General features: G+C 39.4%; 1 protein-coding gene across 8 annotated transcripts in view; it reads right to left on the reverse strand.

Annotated features, from left to right (window-relative positions):
* Positions 1 to 2,643: 2,643 nt before the first annotated feature.
* Positions 2,644 to 20,171, reverse strand: part of SPATS2L (spermatogenesis associated serine rich 2 like) — a 141,264-nt gene continuing 123,736 nt past the window's right edge. For all 8 annotated transcript variants that reach the window (XM_054829362.1, XM_054829366.1, XM_054829365.1 and 5 more), the window contains 5 exons: positions 12,815 to 12,873; positions 9,264 to 9,373; positions 8,625 to 8,727; positions 5,259 to 5,479; positions 2,644 to 4,085 (listed from right to left, as the gene is read on the reverse strand). In XM_054829362.1, coding sequence (XP_054685337.1) covers positions 3,687 to 4,085; positions 5,259 to 5,479; positions 8,625 to 8,727; positions 9,264 to 9,373; positions 12,815 to 12,873 — 892 coding nt within the window. In that variant the 3' untranslated portion in view covers positions 2,644 to 3,686. The remainder of the gene's footprint in view (positions 4,086 to 5,258; positions 5,480 to 8,624; positions 8,728 to 9,263; positions 9,374 to 12,814; positions 12,874 to 20,171) is intronic.

Here is a 20,171-nt window from a genome sequence, read left to right on the forward strand (position 1 = left end):
TAGCTGCAGTTAGAGTTGAAGTGTGGTTAGAAGTAAAACTCTGTAAATACTCCATGGTAATAAAGCCCCACAAAAATCTAGATTCATTTTTGGCAACAGCATTTAATAAAATATATTAAGCAGTAGAAACAGGTAAGGCTGACGTTACAGACCTTTGCTGCTTTCTGAGCTTTTTGGGTATCTCCTACAGAATTTTCTTCTTGCCAAAAAAATCTGGCTGTTTATACCAGAATCGATCACTCTTGGCTGAAAATTACTTTGCAAATTCATGGGGTCACGTGATCAGCTGTGCAGCATGCCCAGAGTTTGCATCAAAGATTTGGCCCTTTTCAAAGTTGCCCCTTTCCTATCTATAGATTTTTCACTCATTCCAGTCTCTGGTACAAAATACACGAACATTTTAGTAGTTTGTTTTAGTAGTTTGCCATAATAAAATAGCTGTATTGTCTCAAATTTCTGGCAAATTTATTATATCCTCACGTGGGTTATTGGCAGCGACACTGGAACTTGAGACCTCTGGGTCCCACGGTGCCTCTGCTGTAGTGACAAGTACATGAACAGGAAGGACACAGCTGATTTATAAAATCTTGATACAGCCCAGTCACTGCATGGGGAAACAGACTCACAGTAAGAACTGCCATTCATACAAGCTCTGACCAGGTGTTCCCCTACAACAACAGGGTCCAGGAAAGCGCTACAAGATCAATGTTTCCCTTCCGGAGTTGTTAGTTTCTCTTTCAGGGTGACATTTTCAAATGCATTAAGTAACTTACTTATTTTTAACCTTTTTTCCCCGAACATGCCTAAATAATGAAGTTTTCCAAATAGCTTGGCTGTGTTAAGTTACTTTCTAGTTTTCCAACTGTGTATTTGGTCCTTTATTTTGCAGAGTTTGGCACTTGCTCTGAGTTTAATCTTACACAGAAGATAAACAGATCCAACCTGCTTTAAAATATTGCCCTTTAAGGTGTGTTTCCACTTTTGAAAGAGCATACAAAGTGCAGTGGGAATTCTGTGTTTGTGTTTGAGTGATGCCAAACAGCTGTATTTGCTTTGTAAATCGAGGGCGCTTTTTAAAAAAAAGTTGGCTGGCCTGAAAGTCAGGCCTTGTCCTGCCCTTAATTCCCTCACTGCCCCCTGTACAAATCCCTTACATTCAAAGGGGTATCACTTGTAGCCAGCTCTGTAATTAGAAGGTAAAAAAAAAAAAAAAAAAAAGAGGTCAGTTGAAGATGGGCCCAAGAGCATCTGATTACTTACAAGTACTGCGAACAGCAAAACACTCCTAGAAATTGGCAGACATAATTCTAAGCATAGACACAAGAAATGAAGGAAGAGATACCCTTCTGACACAGCCACGTCAGGCAGTTAAAACATGTATTGCAACACTAAACCACACCTGGTGGGCCAAGACTGCAGCATTCCCAGAGCCAGCCCACTCCCCAGCCCAACCAAATCCACACTTGCATCTCTCAAAGAAAATGTGTTTGCATCACAGTCTGAACAGAAATGTTGTCTCTCACCTGTTAGTCCTGGGTCTGTTGCAAACTGAGCCTCCAGCACATCAAAGGTTAGCTGGTACTGACGAGTGCAAGATGGTCCTGTTGTGCTGTTATGACTTATGTTACAGATTTTATTTGCAGAATAAAATCTTTCCTGCTTGTGAGGAAGCTGACTTATGGAATAAAATAACTTTCAATAATCCTCTCAAGTGGAGAAGCTATCAGGAAGGAGTAAAAGTCACGATAGATATGTTAGATTTTCTTTTTTTTTTCTTTTTTAGGAGGGGTTATAAGAAGAAATGTAAGTTTTGTAAATTAAGGACAATATAATAAGATTCCTGTGTAATATCTGCATGGAAATTATAAATTATTTAAGGACAATATAATAAGATTCCTGTGTAATATCTGCATGGAAATTATAATTATGTATCTTAGAGTGAGGTTACAGGTCAAACTGTATGACCGTGCACAAATTTTGAAAAGCTGTGTAGCTGATGGGTGTGTACAACACACAGATTCAAATTTTCCGTTTCATTTACTCAAAACATTCAGCTTAAAAGCATGACAGGTAATTAACTTGGATAGAAGCAGTGCTTGCAGGGCTAAGAAAGTTAGCGTTTACCTATGCATGTTTGTTGTGGTGCACCTCACTTTACACTTTGAGATTATTTTTCAAGGGCCACACTGGAAAAGCAAAACTATCAGTACGAAGGAAGTGTGCAGTTAGCTAACAGAAATTAGGTAGGGGAAACTGGTAAAAACCAATAGCAAACAATAACCTAGGAATAAACCTTTAGAGACACTCAAGTGTCCTGCTCTTACTGACCTCAGTAGAAAATAAACTTTTTTACACCATTCTGATTCTGACCATTAGGCAGCTAGCTCACTTGATGCCAGATCTGGATTCTGACACCTTACTATGTTAAATAAGAACTTATATTAAAAGTATGTCCAGGATGGAGGCGGCTCTCACAGGAAGGTTCTGTTCCATGCACTTGTGGCATTAGAATCTAGCTAAAAACAAAAGCCTAGTCCTATCCAAACTGTGCTGAAAGCCTCCCACTGATACCAGTTGAATTAAGCAAGTACAATTTGAATAAGGTCATAAAGGTTATGCACTGCAAAGCAGCAAACACCAGAATGTTTTAGAAAGAAGATTTTAATTTTTTGGAAGAAACAGGTTTTCTGAAATACAGAATCAGAACATTAAGCCTAAGTAAGATTTTTACTTTAATAGAAGACTCGGAAGGATGTAGTATCTGCTCAAATATGTACCTCCACATTCTGCTGCATGTTGCTGTAACAAATTTATTAGTCATAGCTCTTGTTATGGATAGATGGTTCCTACAGCAAAAATATAAAAAAATAATTTGGATTCAAGTCTAGAACACCTGCAACTTTTCATATGCAAAAAAATAAATCCAACTAGTCATAGAAAAGTGGCTGATGAGGATGGAGAATAGGGTTGTGCATCTGAATAGCCATGACTATATACATTCCAAACTTAAGAAATGAGCATTTTTCCTCAGCCTCATAAAAATAGTTTGTCAATGAAAAATACCAATATGTAATACATTTAATACAATTTATACTTGAATTTAAAGATCTCAGATTATGGAATAATAAGCTAAAATCAAATGTACTGCTCTTTCAAATGTTCTTGTATATAACAATACTCTCTGTGTATACAGTGTGCATGCATGTACGTGTATACATGCACAGAAAGAAAGAGGTGTATAGAGATTTGCAGAAAAATTCTATAGGATTATCTGATTTCATTGCAGACCACGGCATACAGACTTCCTGGGATCCTTCTAACACAGGCTGCTCTACAAATCAATAATATTGTTTGGTATTAACACATATCTACAACAGGCCTTTTGCTATTATGAATTTAATTATAAATTTATTTTTCCAATCTAGATTTCATTTTTCTAAGAAGTAAATGCTGCTTTGGTAAGATTCTGTACTGTCATGACAAAATAACCGTGAATGTATTGGGCAAAGCCTTGAAAGTATGAATTAATCTTGATAATTAGTAAGGAATAAAGATACCAACAAGTTTTAAGCAGCAACAGATTTAAAATGACTATGTTCTGACTTATTTTCTTCACCAACAAGCATCTCGAGCAAGAAACTAAAATGAAGAGATTAAATTTCTCTGCCTGCCATCACCGTGACATTTTAAGCCACCAAAGTCACAGCTGGCACGGAAAGAACAGTGGCATCAGCAGAGACCTCCATCCTTGCGGGGCATAAATTGCATTGCGACACCCTGCCAACGCTGCCTTGGAAAGGCCTGTGATCTGCCGCGTCTGGTGTATGATGCTTTCGTCGGGTCTTGTCTGAATGCGTCGGATTCTCTGTGGTCCTTGAAGTTGTGGACTGCTCTTGATTTTTCATAGCTCCTTTATTTTTAGACCTGAAGCTGTTATGCTGCTGTCTTCTGTGTTCAGACCTGGAACCACTCTTTGTATTATTTTGATCTGCCTCATTACTGGCACCTTGTGACTTAAGAGATCCATTGAGCCGGATGTTTTGGTGCTGTGGGTTGAATCTTCGTCTCTGGCTAGAAGGCCCATTCTACCCAGAAAGAAATTGGGTAACCGTTAGGTCAGCTGAATCCTTCCCACAGGACAAGAAATACAGCAATCAGAATTAACAAAAATTGCAGAATAAAGTTTTCAGTGTAACTAGGAGAGGGAAAACACCATACAGTTTTGATTGTTGCTGGAGGTCTCTATTTATAACACTTAAAAACTGAACTATGAGTAACATGCTACATCTGAGTAGCCTGGAAATATAGGTGGCAGGTTCACCACTGATGCCAAATTACAATCTGCCATGATTCAAGAGAATACGGAAAAGGGGATGAAATACTAGACATCTCGACAGCAGCAGTTAAGAAGCACTGAAGAATTTTATACTGACCAATTTTTTCCAAAATCACGAAAATACATTTCCTAGTAAAGGATTGTGTAAATACTACAGTGAGACTGCAGGAAGAACAGAAATTCAAATGTAAAGTAAAGTTAAGAATCCACATGGTGGGAGAGATGTCCATTGTGGTATCTTGATCAGAGGAAGCTTTTATCCTTAGTGGGAAGTGGCTGAATTGCTTTATTTGCAAGACTGCCAGAGCAGTTGATTCCATACGTGTGCTGACATCATGTAACGCTCCTACATTTCCCTTCAGGCACCTACTGGAGCCTAAAATTCCTAGTGGGACAAAACTCAGACGAACTTCAGTGGCAGCTTTACCTAAGCACAACAGTACAGCTCTTATAATGAAACAGCTATCAATATAGCACAATACTGTATCATACAGCTTCTGAAATAATGTGCTTTTAAACCTGGCAGGATTCCACTTTCAAAGTCTATCTAATAATCGTGCTTCAACAGCACATCAACTGATCATTTGTCAAGGATCAGGAATAAACGTTTCTCCATCGTAGCATGTAGGGCAATTAGCTAGCATGGAGGGTTTTTCTTTTTCGGTCTATTAACTGCCACTAGTCACTTCTGAACATCAGACAGTGGTCTTTGCTAGTATGGCATTTCCGATATTTCCACCTTGTATGTTCACACTGCCTTGAAAACAAAGCTGGAAAATATAGACTTGTGTACTTTCAAAAATTATTAATTAAATATATGGACTGCAAACCAGTATTTGACTTTGTATTAACAACTTTCAATGCTGCATATTTTCCTGAAATTTTTGAAATAATTTAGGTTAGTTCATAACTGGTTTCTTACCTGCTTATTTGTTGGGATTCCGTGGGAAGAAGATTCTGTAGGATTGGAAGAAGGATGACTTTGTACTTTAGTGCTGGCTGGTTTATTATCAGAGTTCTTGGCATTACTAGAGGACTTCCGGGTGTGCGTATTTTGCTTGCCAGTTGTTGCATACGAGGTCATTGAAGACAGCACTGAACTACATGGTGTTCTTGAGGAATAGTTGTTCTTTGGGTGAGAAACTATAAAACAAAGTATTCTGTGTTATCAGTTAAACGATCAACATCTAAACATAAGGCTGTATTCTTACCCTGCTTACAGTTAATTTTGGTAGCATCCTTCTAGCCTTACTTTAGCTAGTGAAGTAAGCTAGGTGATTAGGGTTGGAATTAGGCCATAGCGCTTTACTTTGGTGAAAATGCCTCATCGTGAATCACTTCTGGAGACAAAAGAGCCAATGTGGCAGAACTGTGCTAAAACTGGAAGGAGCCTGGCAGAAGGCAAGGCTTTGGTCATCCAAGAAAACTTTTCAAAATTCCTGGTTTGCTTGTGAACTTTTAACCAGTTGAGCTGAGGAGACGTACTGTCTGGATTGCCCCATGCGCTGCTGTCCTATCAATAATGCTCCTAACAGGAGTCTTCAGGCAACAAAGGAAGAAGCACAGGAAGGAAGTGTGTGGTATACCAGTAAGTCTCTTAACTGCTGGAGGTCAAAGGAAGTTGTGCCTGCAGACCACAGACTAAATTTGATTCCAAATTGTTCTTTGATCATGGAATGCTGAAGAAGCTGACGTTTGCTATTATATGTACTAGCTACAACATAGGTAACAGTCATGAAAGCTTCCTTAGTATGTCTAAGTATTTTTTAAGAAGAAAGAAAAAAAAATGTGGTGCCTGTTGCTCATTCCTCTCTAAGGATATGGTTAACAAAGGTTCTTCTGTACCATGGATATCTATAAAAACTGAAACTGAATGCAATGCACTAATCCACTTCATGTAAATCATGGTAGTCAGCACCATCAGGAACCACTATTGCTCATCTCAGTATATTCCTGCTCCCTACTTCTTAGTATTTTGAGACCGGCTGATTTCTTAACCACTTCCATGTTTGGATGTGAAGCACACCAAACAAATCCTTGATTCCTACCTCTTTGCATTTCCACAAGCTCTTCAAGCTGCCTGCTTCTAAGCAGTCTCAAAGAGTATTCTGAGGCTATTCAAGTAAAATTCTTGATCTTAATTTGCTGTTCTAATTTTTCTGATTCTGGAATTTTCCTGTTTCCTTTTGATACAGATGACAAACCAGAGGCTCAATTCAGTGAGACACCTGTTGTTTTATCTAAGAGGTACTTCTATTTTTCCACTTTTAGTACAGAGAAAGAAAATGTGGAATAATTTTAGCAACTGAACATCATCTGTTAGTTTTTTTGAGGCTCTTATTCACTTACAGCAACATCAGCTATTTCTCCCACTAGGTGTCCTCTTCAGAAAAACAATGCAATGATCTGCACAACGAAAGAAATTTTCTGTCCTATGTTCAGCGAGGCTGGCTGTCACTGAACTCTCTGCTCTTTCTTGTCTAAACCAGAATGCTGCACGTGGAAGCCCACATAAAAATCCGGGTGCTTGTAATAAAAATGTATTTTTGACAAAAAAGATGTACAAGGAAGGGGCACAACCCACCATCAGGCATTCTGGATATATGTCAGTCCAATTATTTTTGATTCTTCCTGTCCTTCTTTATGAGTGTATGCTGCCTACCCTCTTCTCATGCAAGAAAATGGCTTCCTTGTACAAGCTCTGTGGTTCTGGTTATTGCTTTTGTTAAAGCCCTCAACAGTGGCTGTTCTTAGCTGTAGGCCTGGTATAATCTCTGTTTGAGGGGTACTCACAACTCCTCGCAGGGTATGGGCCTCATTGTGAGATGCTCCAAACAGAAACATCTTTTGCACTGAAAATCTCTTATTAAAGACATGCCAACAGCATGAGTTGCTCGTCCAAGGTCACTGAGGGCAGATTAGAGCTAAGTTCTTCAGACAGCCAGTGCACTATCCGTCAATTGTAAAATGGCACTGCTTCCTTGCTAATAGCGATTCTTTTGACTTCGCTGACCTGATTTCAACAGGTCTGCAAACTATGCTTAAGTAATGCTTTACTGAACTGAAATATAAATAATTAACTTGCAGAATTAACTGCAGCTGGAAGTAATTTAGGAAAGTAGTTCAAGGAGTTTAAAAAAATAGTCTATGGTTGTATCAATAGCAGCTGTGGTTATATTAGGGTAATCTTTACAGAATTTTCAATCTCTTAAGCTTCAGGGTATGAGAGAGGGTCTATGAGGTGACTGTGAACAATTAGATACGTTACTGGGCAGCTTATGCCTGCCTTTGAAACATCCTGGGTTGGCTTCAATGAGAGACAGGATATGGGGTTAGATGGATCTTCAAAGTGTTCTGCAAAAGCAATTCTTATGGTCTAATGAATTAATCTGGTTACACTTCAAAGGAGTCAGTTCTCTTGCTGTGCAGTCAGAAGATCGTATTGGCAGACTGTGTGACATTTTTTCTTTTTTTTCTATTTCTAGTAACATGAATTGAAAACATTAATTATTTTTCTTCCCAAAACTGTTTACCTTCCGCCAAGACGCACTAGTTCAGTATTGTGTTAACAGTTTTTCTCCGGAGTGATGATACTCATGGGGTATCATGGGACAGGGTAACATTGTAGGCAAAGCATTATAGCATTTACTTTTTTTGTGGGGTGGTGGGGGAAAACATGACAAAGATGAGAAATAGGCTATCTCCTATTTTGCAACAGGGACATGATACTCGAAGCAGAAAATGAACATGAATTTCCAAACAGAAGGGCAGATGATTTTGAAACAGGAACATTTGGGACTACCTTTAGCTCCTGAAAAACCCAGTGAATACTGTTATAAAGCTGGGGAGTTACTCCCTAGCAGGAGAGATCTGAATTGGTCTCATAACATTATGCTCACACAGAGACGCTTCTGATTTACTAGTTATTCATACATTACTGAATTTGACTGCTCCCCAGAGCTGACTTTTATTTCCACTTGGAGATCCTGTTTAGATGGAAAACTCCAACTGGTCTGAGTAATACTTGGAAATCTCTGACAAAGAGGGCACTGTGCACATGTGGATGGACTGTGCAGCACATGTACAGTGACTCCAGCGTGCTGCATACTGCGAAGTTGACTTGTGCATGTTCAGCAAGCCTGCTGCATCCAGATACACCATTCATGTCAGGCTTGCTGCACACACACACCAGCAGTACATATGCCATTATTTCTGCTGGCATTACCTGAACAGGTATGTGGAACACTATGTTCTGAGAACTTCAGTGTGAGAAATGACCAGCACTTACTTTCTCCACAGAGCTGAATTTGGGTCTTCAGCTGTTCTGTATCACAGGAAAATCGGGCAGACCTGCCCAGCTCTTCATCATATTTCCGTTCGCTCACAAAGTGCTGCAAAAATACAGACAAATGACAGTGATTTGCATTCTGAGCAAAAGACTATATGGATGGTACAGAAACCAATCAATACTTTCCTTAAGTTCACTTTAAGGCTCAGAAAACTCTTGATCCTGCCCTGTACACAGGATCTCTATGCAGAACCAAGTATTTTCCCATCCTTACCAAATTACACGTGTCTCAGCCCAGCGATGGGTGGATCACTCCCACGCTTGGGAAGTGGGTCATTTCATCAGAGTATATGCGTTTGATCACTGAACCTGAAGCTATTGGGTTTACTCGTTAACTGAGTCTGATAAATGATACACAAACAGCAAAGCTCTTTACTGCTACACTTATGAGGGGATAGCTTATACTTCTCTGATAGCGTCGGTACACTGCTCAGAGGTGCTATAAAGCTTTAAGATAATTATCTCCAAAAAGCTAGTTACGCTTTGGCCCAGGGCAGGAATAAACAGCCTGGGCATGTTAACATGACAGCTCTTTCTTGGCAAACAGTTAAAATACCCAAGCAGAAGTGAATGCCTGACCTTAATTTCAGCCCTGAGTTCAGACAGTTGTGCTTCAGCCATCTGACTGGCTAGGTCTGTCAGTCTCTTCAGCTCCTCAGCTTTCTTCTGCCGAGCAGTCAGGATTTCCACTGCCAAATACCAATAGTCAATAATTAATGCTAGGAAGGTAAATTGCTCTGTAATTCATTACTCTTTGGGCATTAACGCTGTACATCCCATGTGAGACACACACGCATCTCGGATGCCCGACTTCAACTGGACTTCCAATACGCTGCTTGCACAGATTAAGTCAATCAGCGTATTTAACTGAACTGCCTGACGTTGAAAAAGATCTGGAAATGGGATAGCTGTCAGAAAAATCAAAGTTAAACCAATCTTTAACATTTAGACAAACAGGGGCAGAGGCATGTTGGTTTGAGTTTTCCAGTGCTCCATTTTTAAGCAAAAAATCAAGGAGCCTTCCATGGAGACATGGAAAGAAGCATTACATTGAGGCAACAGCCTGTTTCTGAAGAGATGGTATATTTTATTTACACGGGGGCATTTCAGTTCCTCTGAAAAAAATCTGTTCATATATAGTTTACATTAAAATCATCACCATTGCAATTTTGCTTTCAAGTACAGAATATACACAGTTGTCATTTCTACAGCAAAGCAGTATTACAAAGGCTAATAGTCTTTATGAAAAAATACTAAATACTCACTACTGCCCATCTGGTATATTTTATATGAGGAAGGGGTGAACAGTTACATTCTTATAGGAAAAGATTAATCATGAACCACAAAGCAACAATCTGTTTATATGCAGGATAATCTGACATTGCATATATTTAATTTTCCACCAAAAGTGTAAATTCTGTTACCTACATGGCAACTCAATATAAAAGCAACAACTGATGAATCGGCTGGTCGGATCAGCACTTATGGCAGAGAGGAAAGATAGCATTTAAATGTAAATAAAAATCATAGTTTTTTGTCTAGAGCTTGTGCCTCCAGTCAGAGTGAGTGGTAGTAGTTGCAAACTATGCTAAGACCACTGACTCCATTACAGCTGTGGAGACTATGGCTTCTTTGCCGCCTTTTGCCATAAATTTCCAGAGTAGACTTGGCAAGTCACCTAACTCACTCGTACTTTGTAATGCCATTTTTTAGGTGAGAATTAATGATATTTCACAGAGAGTTTGTTTCTCAAGCCATTATCATTTATTTAATAAGATGGCACCTTCTTTTGAAAGTATCATAGAATCATACAATAGTTTGAGTTGGAAGGGACCTTTAAAGGTCATCTAGTCCAAGCCTCCTGCAATAAGCAGGGACAACATCAGCTAGGATCAGGTTGTCCAACCTGACCTTGAAGGTTTCCAGGGATGGGACATCTACAGCCTCCCTCGGCAACCTGCGCCAGTGTTTCACCAAGTACAGCATGGTCCAGCAGGCACAGGGAGGCAGAGCTGCGGCTGTGCAGCTGGGTGGGAGCAAACCATCTGACAGAGAAGTGTGTGTCACGTAGGGCAGGGAAGGCAGAGGGTGGCTACGGTTCCTTTAGCCCTGTTGGTGAATCTGTGTCTACATTATTGCTTATGCTAAGAACAGGTGTGTATCTCTCTCTCTAGCTGATCTTTTAATTTCATTTTTGTGGAATACAGTCTACAAGTCTGAGAAACTTTTATCAGATTACATGAGCTAGCTGGTTTTCTTTGTCCAATAGTTCTGCTTTATTGCTTATTCTAGGTAATACTAATATTGTTTCTCCCCAAGGTCAGCATCCCCTTTGCTGAAATGACTACCCAAACCATATGAACTCATCTCGTACTGGCACTTATTTATGCATGAGATGCCATTTAAAAAAAAAGCAAAACAACCTGAAATTATCATATTTGGAAATTTTCCCAGTATTGACAGTAAGATTACCCATTGTGAAATAGTCCTCCAATGCAGCAAAGAGATGGGAACATAAATAATAATGTAAATCTTGATTAGCATGTTACGGTCTTACAACAACTTTCTGCCTAAAGTTCTGAAGGCACTTTACAAGCCTACAACAGCCTTGAGAGACAGCAGAAACTACATTGTTAAAGGTAGGTACAAGGGCCATCCAGTGTCACCTGTGGAGTCAGCAGGAAAGCAGGGAAATGGAACCTGCCATGAGCAAATGCAGCACTTCACATGCCTGTAGAGAAGAATTAGGTTTACCTTCCACAAAAATTACTACTATACCTGGCCAAGATTAATGAAGGGGCCCTATGATACCATCAGCCCTGGACGGTGGATTTCCAAAATGTGGTTTTGTTTATGCAGTTAGGGCTTAGATCCATGTTTGCTGATATCACTAGGAATTTTACCACTGGTTTTCCTGGGACTAAGTGCATGCCCTGTAGCTGACTATGGCTACCTGGTCTCTGCAGGTAACCAAAAAGCTGCTGATGTTTCCATCCACTCCTCCCCAGAATAACACAGAACTCCTAATCCACATCTATTTCACGTTAGTACTAGAAAAGTTAGCATACAAAATTCCAAACACGAGCTAATGACATTCTTTGCTGTAACAACTTATACCTTTAGTTTTCACACACACACAACTGCAAGAGACTTAGCTAGCAACAGAGGATTTAGATTATATTTTTTAATAAAAAGTTGACTAGTATACATTTGTGAACTAACTATGAGTTCTAAATGTAAATGAAGCATTCAAAAGTGTTACATATATTTGTGACCCTCCTTGGAAGGACCTTAAATTCACAAATCAATAAAAGGATTGTATGCATACATAGCAGTGATATTTTCATCTGCCAGGCAAACTATCATTCTAACATTACTTCGGTTACCCTTCAGTTTCTTGGTTAGTGCTCTCTATTGAAACACATCCCCTTGATTACTGGGCCATGAATACCATATCTCAGGTGGGGTATAAGACAGAGATTGTAGCATCCTACCACATGGCTCATCTTGCTTCCCCCCCCCCCCCCAAACCAGAATATATATATATATCTTACCTATGCAAAAAACAGATTATATGAATGCCTGGAATCAGATCAACTCCCACAGATTATTAAGAAAACAGACTGCAGTAACCATCTAGTTTTTTTGTTGTTTTTTTTTCTAATTGTTCTAATTCATAAGCTTGATCACTATCCCTAAAAGCTATGCAGGGCCACACAATAACCTATTCCCCTAGCAAATTCCAGTATTCTAACTTGTATATGTAATTTAAGCAAGTAAACAGTGATTAAGAAAGGGAAACAAAGTAATCAACAAACCATAGAAATAAGGAAAAAAAAAGTGGTCAAAAAGCAGAAGTAAGCATAAGGAATAAATAATTTAAATCTACCTTCATATGAACTTTTTGTTTACCTTAATTTCATAATATTGAATTTTTGATGCACAATCCTTATAGATAGAAACTATACAGAAACTATCCTGGAACATCAAAGACTTATTTGATTGTATACATATACAATGAAAGATGCTGAAATGCTGCTATCCAAATTTATGTACTGTGTAATTTCCTGCCAAACAAAACAAATGTTTCCATCAGTATTCCAAAAGTTCACTGTGTGTTTTTTACTTACTGGCTTCTTCTTTAACTTTATCAATTTCTGCCATTAATGACACTTCTTTGTCAACGATGCTAAAAAAGGAAAAAAAGAAAGAAAAAAACCACAATTTAATTCATGCTAAAACTCCATCAAAATCAAAAGCTATAGCTACACAAAGATGTCAGACCTTAGTTATGGGCAGTTTTCAAATTAATAAGACTTTAAAAATGGAAGCTGAAGAAACAGCTAGGCAAACTGACTACAAGAAATTAGTGATCATCAGTATATGCTGATTTACGCAAACATCTTATTGGCCTGTCCATGTGTCTGCACTGATGTGGAAGTCACTCTGATTTACCTCTTCAGCACTGCCTAGGCACAGCAGTCCTCAAATGACTAAACAGTCTAATTAAGCCAGATATACCATGGCTGCAACCCAAGTTAATACAGCTTAGGTCTCAGTGCAATATTAAGAATAAATCCAAATTAAAGCTGTGTGGAAAGAGGTCCTTCTCTTCCTTAAATAGAGATATTCTTGCAAAATACGTCAGGGTAAACAAGAAAATCGTTTGTGATGTAAATAAGCATTAACGTGTCTCCATAATAGAGGTCTGCTTCATAGAATCACAGAATGGTTTGGGTTAGAAAGGACCTTAAAGCCCATCTATAGTTCCAACCCCCCTGCCATGGGCAGGGACACCCTCCACTAGACCAGGTTGCCCAAAACCCCATCCAGCCTGGCCTTGAACACTTCCAGGGATGGGGCATCCACAGCCTCTCTGGGCAGCCTGCTCCAGTGCCTCAGCACCCTCATAGAGAAGAATTTCTTCCTGATATCTAATCTAAATATACCCTCCTTCAGCTTAAGGCCATCACTCCTTATCCTATCATTATGTGCCCTCGTAAACAGTCCCTCTCCAGCTTTCAAGCTTCCTTGCCTCCCATTCTCTCCAGGACTGGCGAGGCGTGGTTCCACTTTTACCTGGCCTTCCTAAAGGTCCCGTGTTCCTCCCCTTTGACAAATCTCTGGTGCGCAATCCCTGACAGTGCTTTTAAGCTGTCAAGGGGCAAACTGATCAGGTGGGTCTACTGAGAACAGACATTGGGTCTGGTAAATTGTTCACATCATCAACCCAGCAACATTGTTCAGTGAAATAACATCACTGCAGAATGGTCTCCAGTGGATAACGCTCTGGTGTGCCACTCCGTTTTCCCCTCACTAGATTATTCTTAGTCATGTTTGTGTTTAATAAACACCACCAATGTTAATGTTTATGTTTGCATAAGTGAGTGCGGCTGGGGGGAAATCACAAAAAGTAGGTCAAAGACCAGGAGTAAATCCAGGCACGCACTCAGGGGAAGACTGGAGTTCTCAACCCTTTCAGTGCAGTCATCCTTAAACGTAAGCTTTTGTACCCAGTGAAGACACTGAGTTATATGTGAACTAGCATCCATCAGAAGGAAGATGTTACAGAAAAATCAGGAACAAAACATTTGTCTAGAATGCCCTCAGCAATAACGGAAAGATCCTACAGAGTTCAGTGGGCAGCAAAGACAGAAGACTTACAGAGAAGAGAAGGACTGACGGGTTGTTAACTAAAACAGGGAAAAATTAGGGAGCAGGCAGCGTGGGGAACACATGGCAGATATACAGCTGACTCAACCACAAGTTTACCAGCTAGAGTGTGTTCAAGTGCCATTTCAAGTCCTCCTTGAAATCTTCCCATAAATTAACCAAGCTCATACAGGAGGTCTGCACCAGTTCTGCGGAGTCCTACCCTTGGGTTTTACCAATCAACTATGCCAGTCTTTAGAGGAGGACAGGTTACTAACTTTAGACTGCCTTCCAACAGTCAACAAGAGGGACAGAAGCAGGTTGGCTGATGGCAAAGGATTCAGCAAGACAATAAAATTGCAGCGTAACACATTTTTCTGTTTCATGCATATAAACAAGACTAAAAATATTGTTTTGGCCTGCCAGATCAATTTAGTGTGACATACACACCAGAGGAAATAAAACAGCAGGGGTTTTTACGGTAGAGCAAATCAGTTAAGAGGCACACACTTACAATGAAAGGACACACTTGTTCCCGTTGGCCCTCAATATTCTCCAGGCATAAGCATTTAACTTGGACTCCAAATAGGCAGGTGATGATTCCAGCTTGCTAATCTAAATAGCAATAGCTTTTCAGAATTAATTTATTTTCAATTAGCTTTTTTAACTACATGCTATAATAAACTTCCTTAGCTTTCACAGCAAGTGGCTGAAATGAGTCTTGTAAGTTCTCGCACATTTCTACCCTCCACAAAAAAAAAAAAAGATTTTAATGATCTTTAGTATTTTCCCCTAAATTTAAAAAGTCTGCACACTTTCTATTTTGCTATCTCTGTTACAAAAGTGCCTCCTGAGTGTACTACACAAGTTATATAAACATAAACTTTTGGCTGGAAAAAATACTCAAGCGACAAGCTCACAATAGCAGAGCTCATCAGAACTGTGTTTTGGCCCAGTTCATTCCATGACTGTCCTCTCCCCACTCCAACCACAGATCCTTGCTAAACTGCTTGGCTAAACATTTTACTTCGATACCAAATAAAAACACTTTTAATATCAGAATGAGAACGAGGCCATCGCAGTCCTATATTTATCATATTTTATAGTCAGATCTCATCTGTTACTAGACAATTTTCCACTTCTAATATCTTAGTGTGGTCTCTGACAAACATTTCAGGAAAGTGTTTGGATGTTGTAATAGTTGAGGCCAGGACTCCGATGAATTTGATGGAGAACAACCACCTGAATACTTCCCCTGTAGCTACAAACGAACATTGCAAAAACTAAAGAATAAAACAAGAGAAAAAGTGTTTGGTGCCTTTGTCAATGAGACTAGCTAATGTGATAACCTAAGTTTAACAGACAAATCTTCATGGGGTTGCCCTTCCCAAAAGGCAGTGCAGCTTTACTAACTTATACCAGCTGAGGACATGGATTCTCTCTCTCTCTCCGAAAGGAAAGGAACACACTAATTCTCATCTGGAAGTGTATAGCCACATTTCTCAGCTTGGAAATCATGAACTACCACATGTCATGGAATAATGGGAGAAGACAACATTTCTTTAGAAATGTCATAGGCCAACCAGCAGGAAATGCTACGTTTCTTCTTAGTTCACACGAGGGTCAATTATTAAGGAAACACAGTAGGAATCAATTTGATTTCTTTCTAGTCACATAGAGCACTTCAGTGCAAAACTCACCAATTCCTCCATCAAGAACTTGGCAAAGTTACAAAGAAATGAAAATGACAGAGAGAAAGCTGGAAAACTGGATTGGAAAAGATGAAAGACAAATACAAAAAGAAAACAAAACGCTAACAGATATAGAAGGAGAAAGGACAAGAACACTACAGGAAAAAAAATCAATGGATCAAATCTTGTCTCTTGCTCCTGCTAAGATCCCACTGTTTTCACACAAAGCTCACAGAGCAACTTAAGCTGAACAGCTTCTTAACTCATGAGAGGTTTAGCTGGTTTTAATGTATTTTCTGGAAAAATGCCCTACTTGGCCTCAATAGGATGATCATGATCAGACCACACTGCTCAAAGCTCAGCTCAGCAATACCTTCTGGGAATGCATTTTCTTTCAATGCTTCTTAGTATCCACTTGATACCAAAATGTTATATCAAGCTGGTACATTCCAGTGCACAGCCTGCAGCCAGCATGCTGCAGAGAACTGGATACTGGGTGCTATAGAACTTTCTGCACGCTTACATACCATCAGATTTGGGCTCTAGCAGAGCAAAGAACAGAATGCATTTCAGATCTAAAGACATCTCAGGGAAAACGTGCTGCTAATTCCTTCCTCTCTAGTTATGCTGTTTCTCTTGGGTGTTCTCTAGATGTTAGGAACCAGGCTTAAAGTCATTAACATGCTTTAGCTGAGAATCTGGAATGGTCATACCCTTATCAATTCTTTCTGATTACTCCCAGCACTAACGTTCTATCAGGCTTCAGCCATCCCTTCTCCTTCCCTCCAACATCAGCACTTGACTCTGTTCCATATACCATTTGAGACTCCTGTAACAAACACACAACTCGGCCCAACCACTTCCCTCTCCAAATGTACCTGAATCCATGCCCTAATCATCAGTCCATAGGATCCCCTGCTGTAGTAGTATTTGTCAGTTCTGCTATAGATGTTCATGTTTTTTATGATACATTAATAATACTCAGTGGAGCAAATACTGGGACTTAAATCCCCTCTCCCATCAACCAGACTCAAGGACAGATCTGAATCAAGTGAGTCTTGTACTCACTTATACTGATGTCTTACACTGATGCTGGAGCCAAAACAGAGTAACACTACTACCTCTCTCTTTTTTGTCTCCCTTTACCACACCTCTCTTGTGAAAGGACTGATTCTGTTGTTCTCTTACTCCTCGCTTTTTCAGGATCAGGGCCTGGGTACCAAACTAGCTATCAGCATCACATCATTGTTCACCACAAGTGACTATCTGTAGTTTGAAGCACAGGATTCAGCACTGTTGGATTTTAATAGTCAGATGAAATTTTGAGGTGGGGTTCAGGAAGGAGACAATTTTGTTGAAGGAACAGCAAGGCAGAGGCTTAATGTAGAGGACATGCAAACAGAGCCAGGACACAGCCAATGCTTGTGTTGTAGAGATACAAGATGCAGCAGGAGAGAGAACAGCTCTCTGGGTTTCATTTTGCTGAAATGATTCTGAAGGCAACAGCATAGGTGTCCTATTCCTGGTCAAATGGACAGTACTCATACCTTGGACTTATGCAGGCCGGCAGAATTTACACTAGTATACAATGGCAAAAGAGCTGCAAACGCTAAACTGCAATTAGTTGCCAGCACAGCAATGACAGGGATAAATTATGCTGACAGCTGCCTCATTTCACAGTTTCATACTCAGAACAAATTCAGAATTTGTTCTGACATTAGTGGAAACAAATTAATCTTCCTCTAGTTTACTACATGAAATTTAGTGCTTGCACAGTGAAAAAAGAAAAGATATTTTCAGTCAGCTGCAATACCTCAAAATCCCACTAAAATGATTAAAGTTATTAGTGCCTCTTCAGAAAAGCTGCTTCAGATTGCCAGACTGGCTGATTTATAGCTTTACTGATGAGAATCACAAGGGTTCCAGATGACCAGAATCTTCTCTTTCCTTCTGCCTCTTCTATGCATTATGATAAACCTATTGTGCCTGAAGAGATGGGGAAATAAAAAGACCAAGCTGACATGGAGGCAAATGTGCTGACACAACTCACAAAGGTAAGCCACAGCTGCATGGCACAGAGGTTACTGTTAAGAGTGTAATTCAAATGAGTTCTTTCAAAACCCTGTTAAACTCCCCAAAACGTCAATTTTCTCCTTGAGGTGCTTAATAAGCTTCACTCTCCCCTGAAACAGCTTTGTGCATAGTTTGAGAATTAATGTTGTTTTGGAGACTGAAGAAGACACAGTCAGCTGTGGCATTCCAAACTGCTGCAGCAGGGCCCTTCACCTGGAAGGGGAAAGAGCTATTTTTTCATGGGCATCCTCTGGGTTTTGGTTCAGCAGGTGAGATACTGGAACACTGAGGTACAATTCAAGTTCTCTTTTCATGCTGGAGTTTGACAGCTTAGGCTTCAAAAAAATACAACACACCATTCTCCAGTGACTTTGCTCTGTCAGCAGGCTTTGGAACAGACCCCAGTAGCTCCTTAAAGTTCTGCTGATTAACAATCTGCTGACAAACTCAAGAAAGTTTGAGGGACATTAGTACTGTCACTGTCTCTGCTATATCTGAGCTGAAATTACATGCAAATTCATGGGACAGTCCTGATGAGCTCAACATTGGTCTTTAAGTATCATGCATTATTTCACATAAATGCTTCCCTTCTAGCATGAAGATATTTGACCCACAGGTGGGGTAAAAAGACAACTGATAAGAACCTCGAAGTTAATTGCGTATTTCACAAAAGAATCCCCCACCTCAGTCCAAAACCCAGAACTGTCTCTGTCAAACTTTCAGCCCAAGGAACTAGAATGATGTAATGAGAATGTAAATACGAAGCCCAATCACCTGTAATGGATGATTACAACCTTTATAGGATTACTAAGTCACCATGAATTTTGTAATTGGAGAAATGATACTTCGAGGTTTTTTTATATTAATAAACCTGTAGGAAAAGCTGTTGTTACATTACATATTTTGCAATGTCTCAGTAAATTATATTCTTCCAGTATTAGCTCAATAGTATTTAAATGTTTGTGGTGCTTGAAGGCTGTTATTTGATCACTGTATTAACACATATGCAATGTTTACACAGCAAACCAGATTACATGAATTTTCATTCTGACCACAAACAGTCTGACAATAAGCAGATAAACAAAAGACAGAATAAATCAGTTTCACTGAAATCCTCCCCTCTGCAGCGTACCATCTGGTAAAAGTAAAAATGCCCAAAGGCTTTTACTTATTCAAGTTTATTTTGTGTTCTTCTTTATCTACCTTCAATGATATTGTTTTCCTTAGCAGCCAGATAGCACAGTGGGGTCTGGTAAAGCCATCATAATTAAAGGTCTATTTGCATTTTTCTTTTAAGATCTCTTTACAAACAATTAGAAATTTATTGCCAGATCATAAAAACTTGCTTAAGCTGAAAACTGACACAGAAAACCTTTTCTTGAAAGAACACTTCTAAAGTTTTATTTATTTAGAAATAAAGGCATCACCTCAGGATTTGGCAGAGTTTTAACAAACATGAGTATGAGTTGTACCATGGCTGCACATTTTTACATGAATTTGTAAAGTATTTCTTTCCTGTTTGAGTCTGAGTTCTGATCCACCTACTGAGGTACCTGAATATCTTACTGCTTTTATATATTTTAGCCTAAACACTCTCTGGCAAGGCAGAAGACTGGTCCCTGTTGATGGGCTCCTGCTACAGAGGAAAAATAACTTTCCCAAAAGCATCCTGGAAAGTAGCCACAAAGAAAGTAGAAGAGTCTGTCTCTTTGGTTTATCACCTGTTGGTTTTTTTTTTTTTTTTTGAGATAATTACTCCCTATATGTTTTTAATAAGTTAGATTTCTCCTTAGTCTGACAACAATGAGACCAGAAGGGATATATTCACTTTTCATCCACAGTGACATGCACAAAAGCAACAATCTACCTGCATGGCCCCAAAAAGCACATGTGCTCGTGTTTTACTGAGGATGAAAAACACACCTATGAATGACTGGGAGGGAAGAAAGGAGACACAAGGCCATGAAGTATGAACAACAGGCTAAGAGACAGTGTAATCCACCTTCGGATTTCACTTCTGTAATCTGTCTTCACAAGCTTAGTAAAAAAATATGGGAATGAAGCAAGTACC

The sequence above is a fragment of the Grus americana genome, chromosome 6, assembly GCF_028858705.1.
Source record: "Grus americana isolate bGruAme1 chromosome 6, bGruAme1.mat, whole genome shotgun sequence".
NCBI lineage: Eukaryota > Metazoa > Chordata > Aves > Gruiformes > Gruidae > Grus > Grus americana.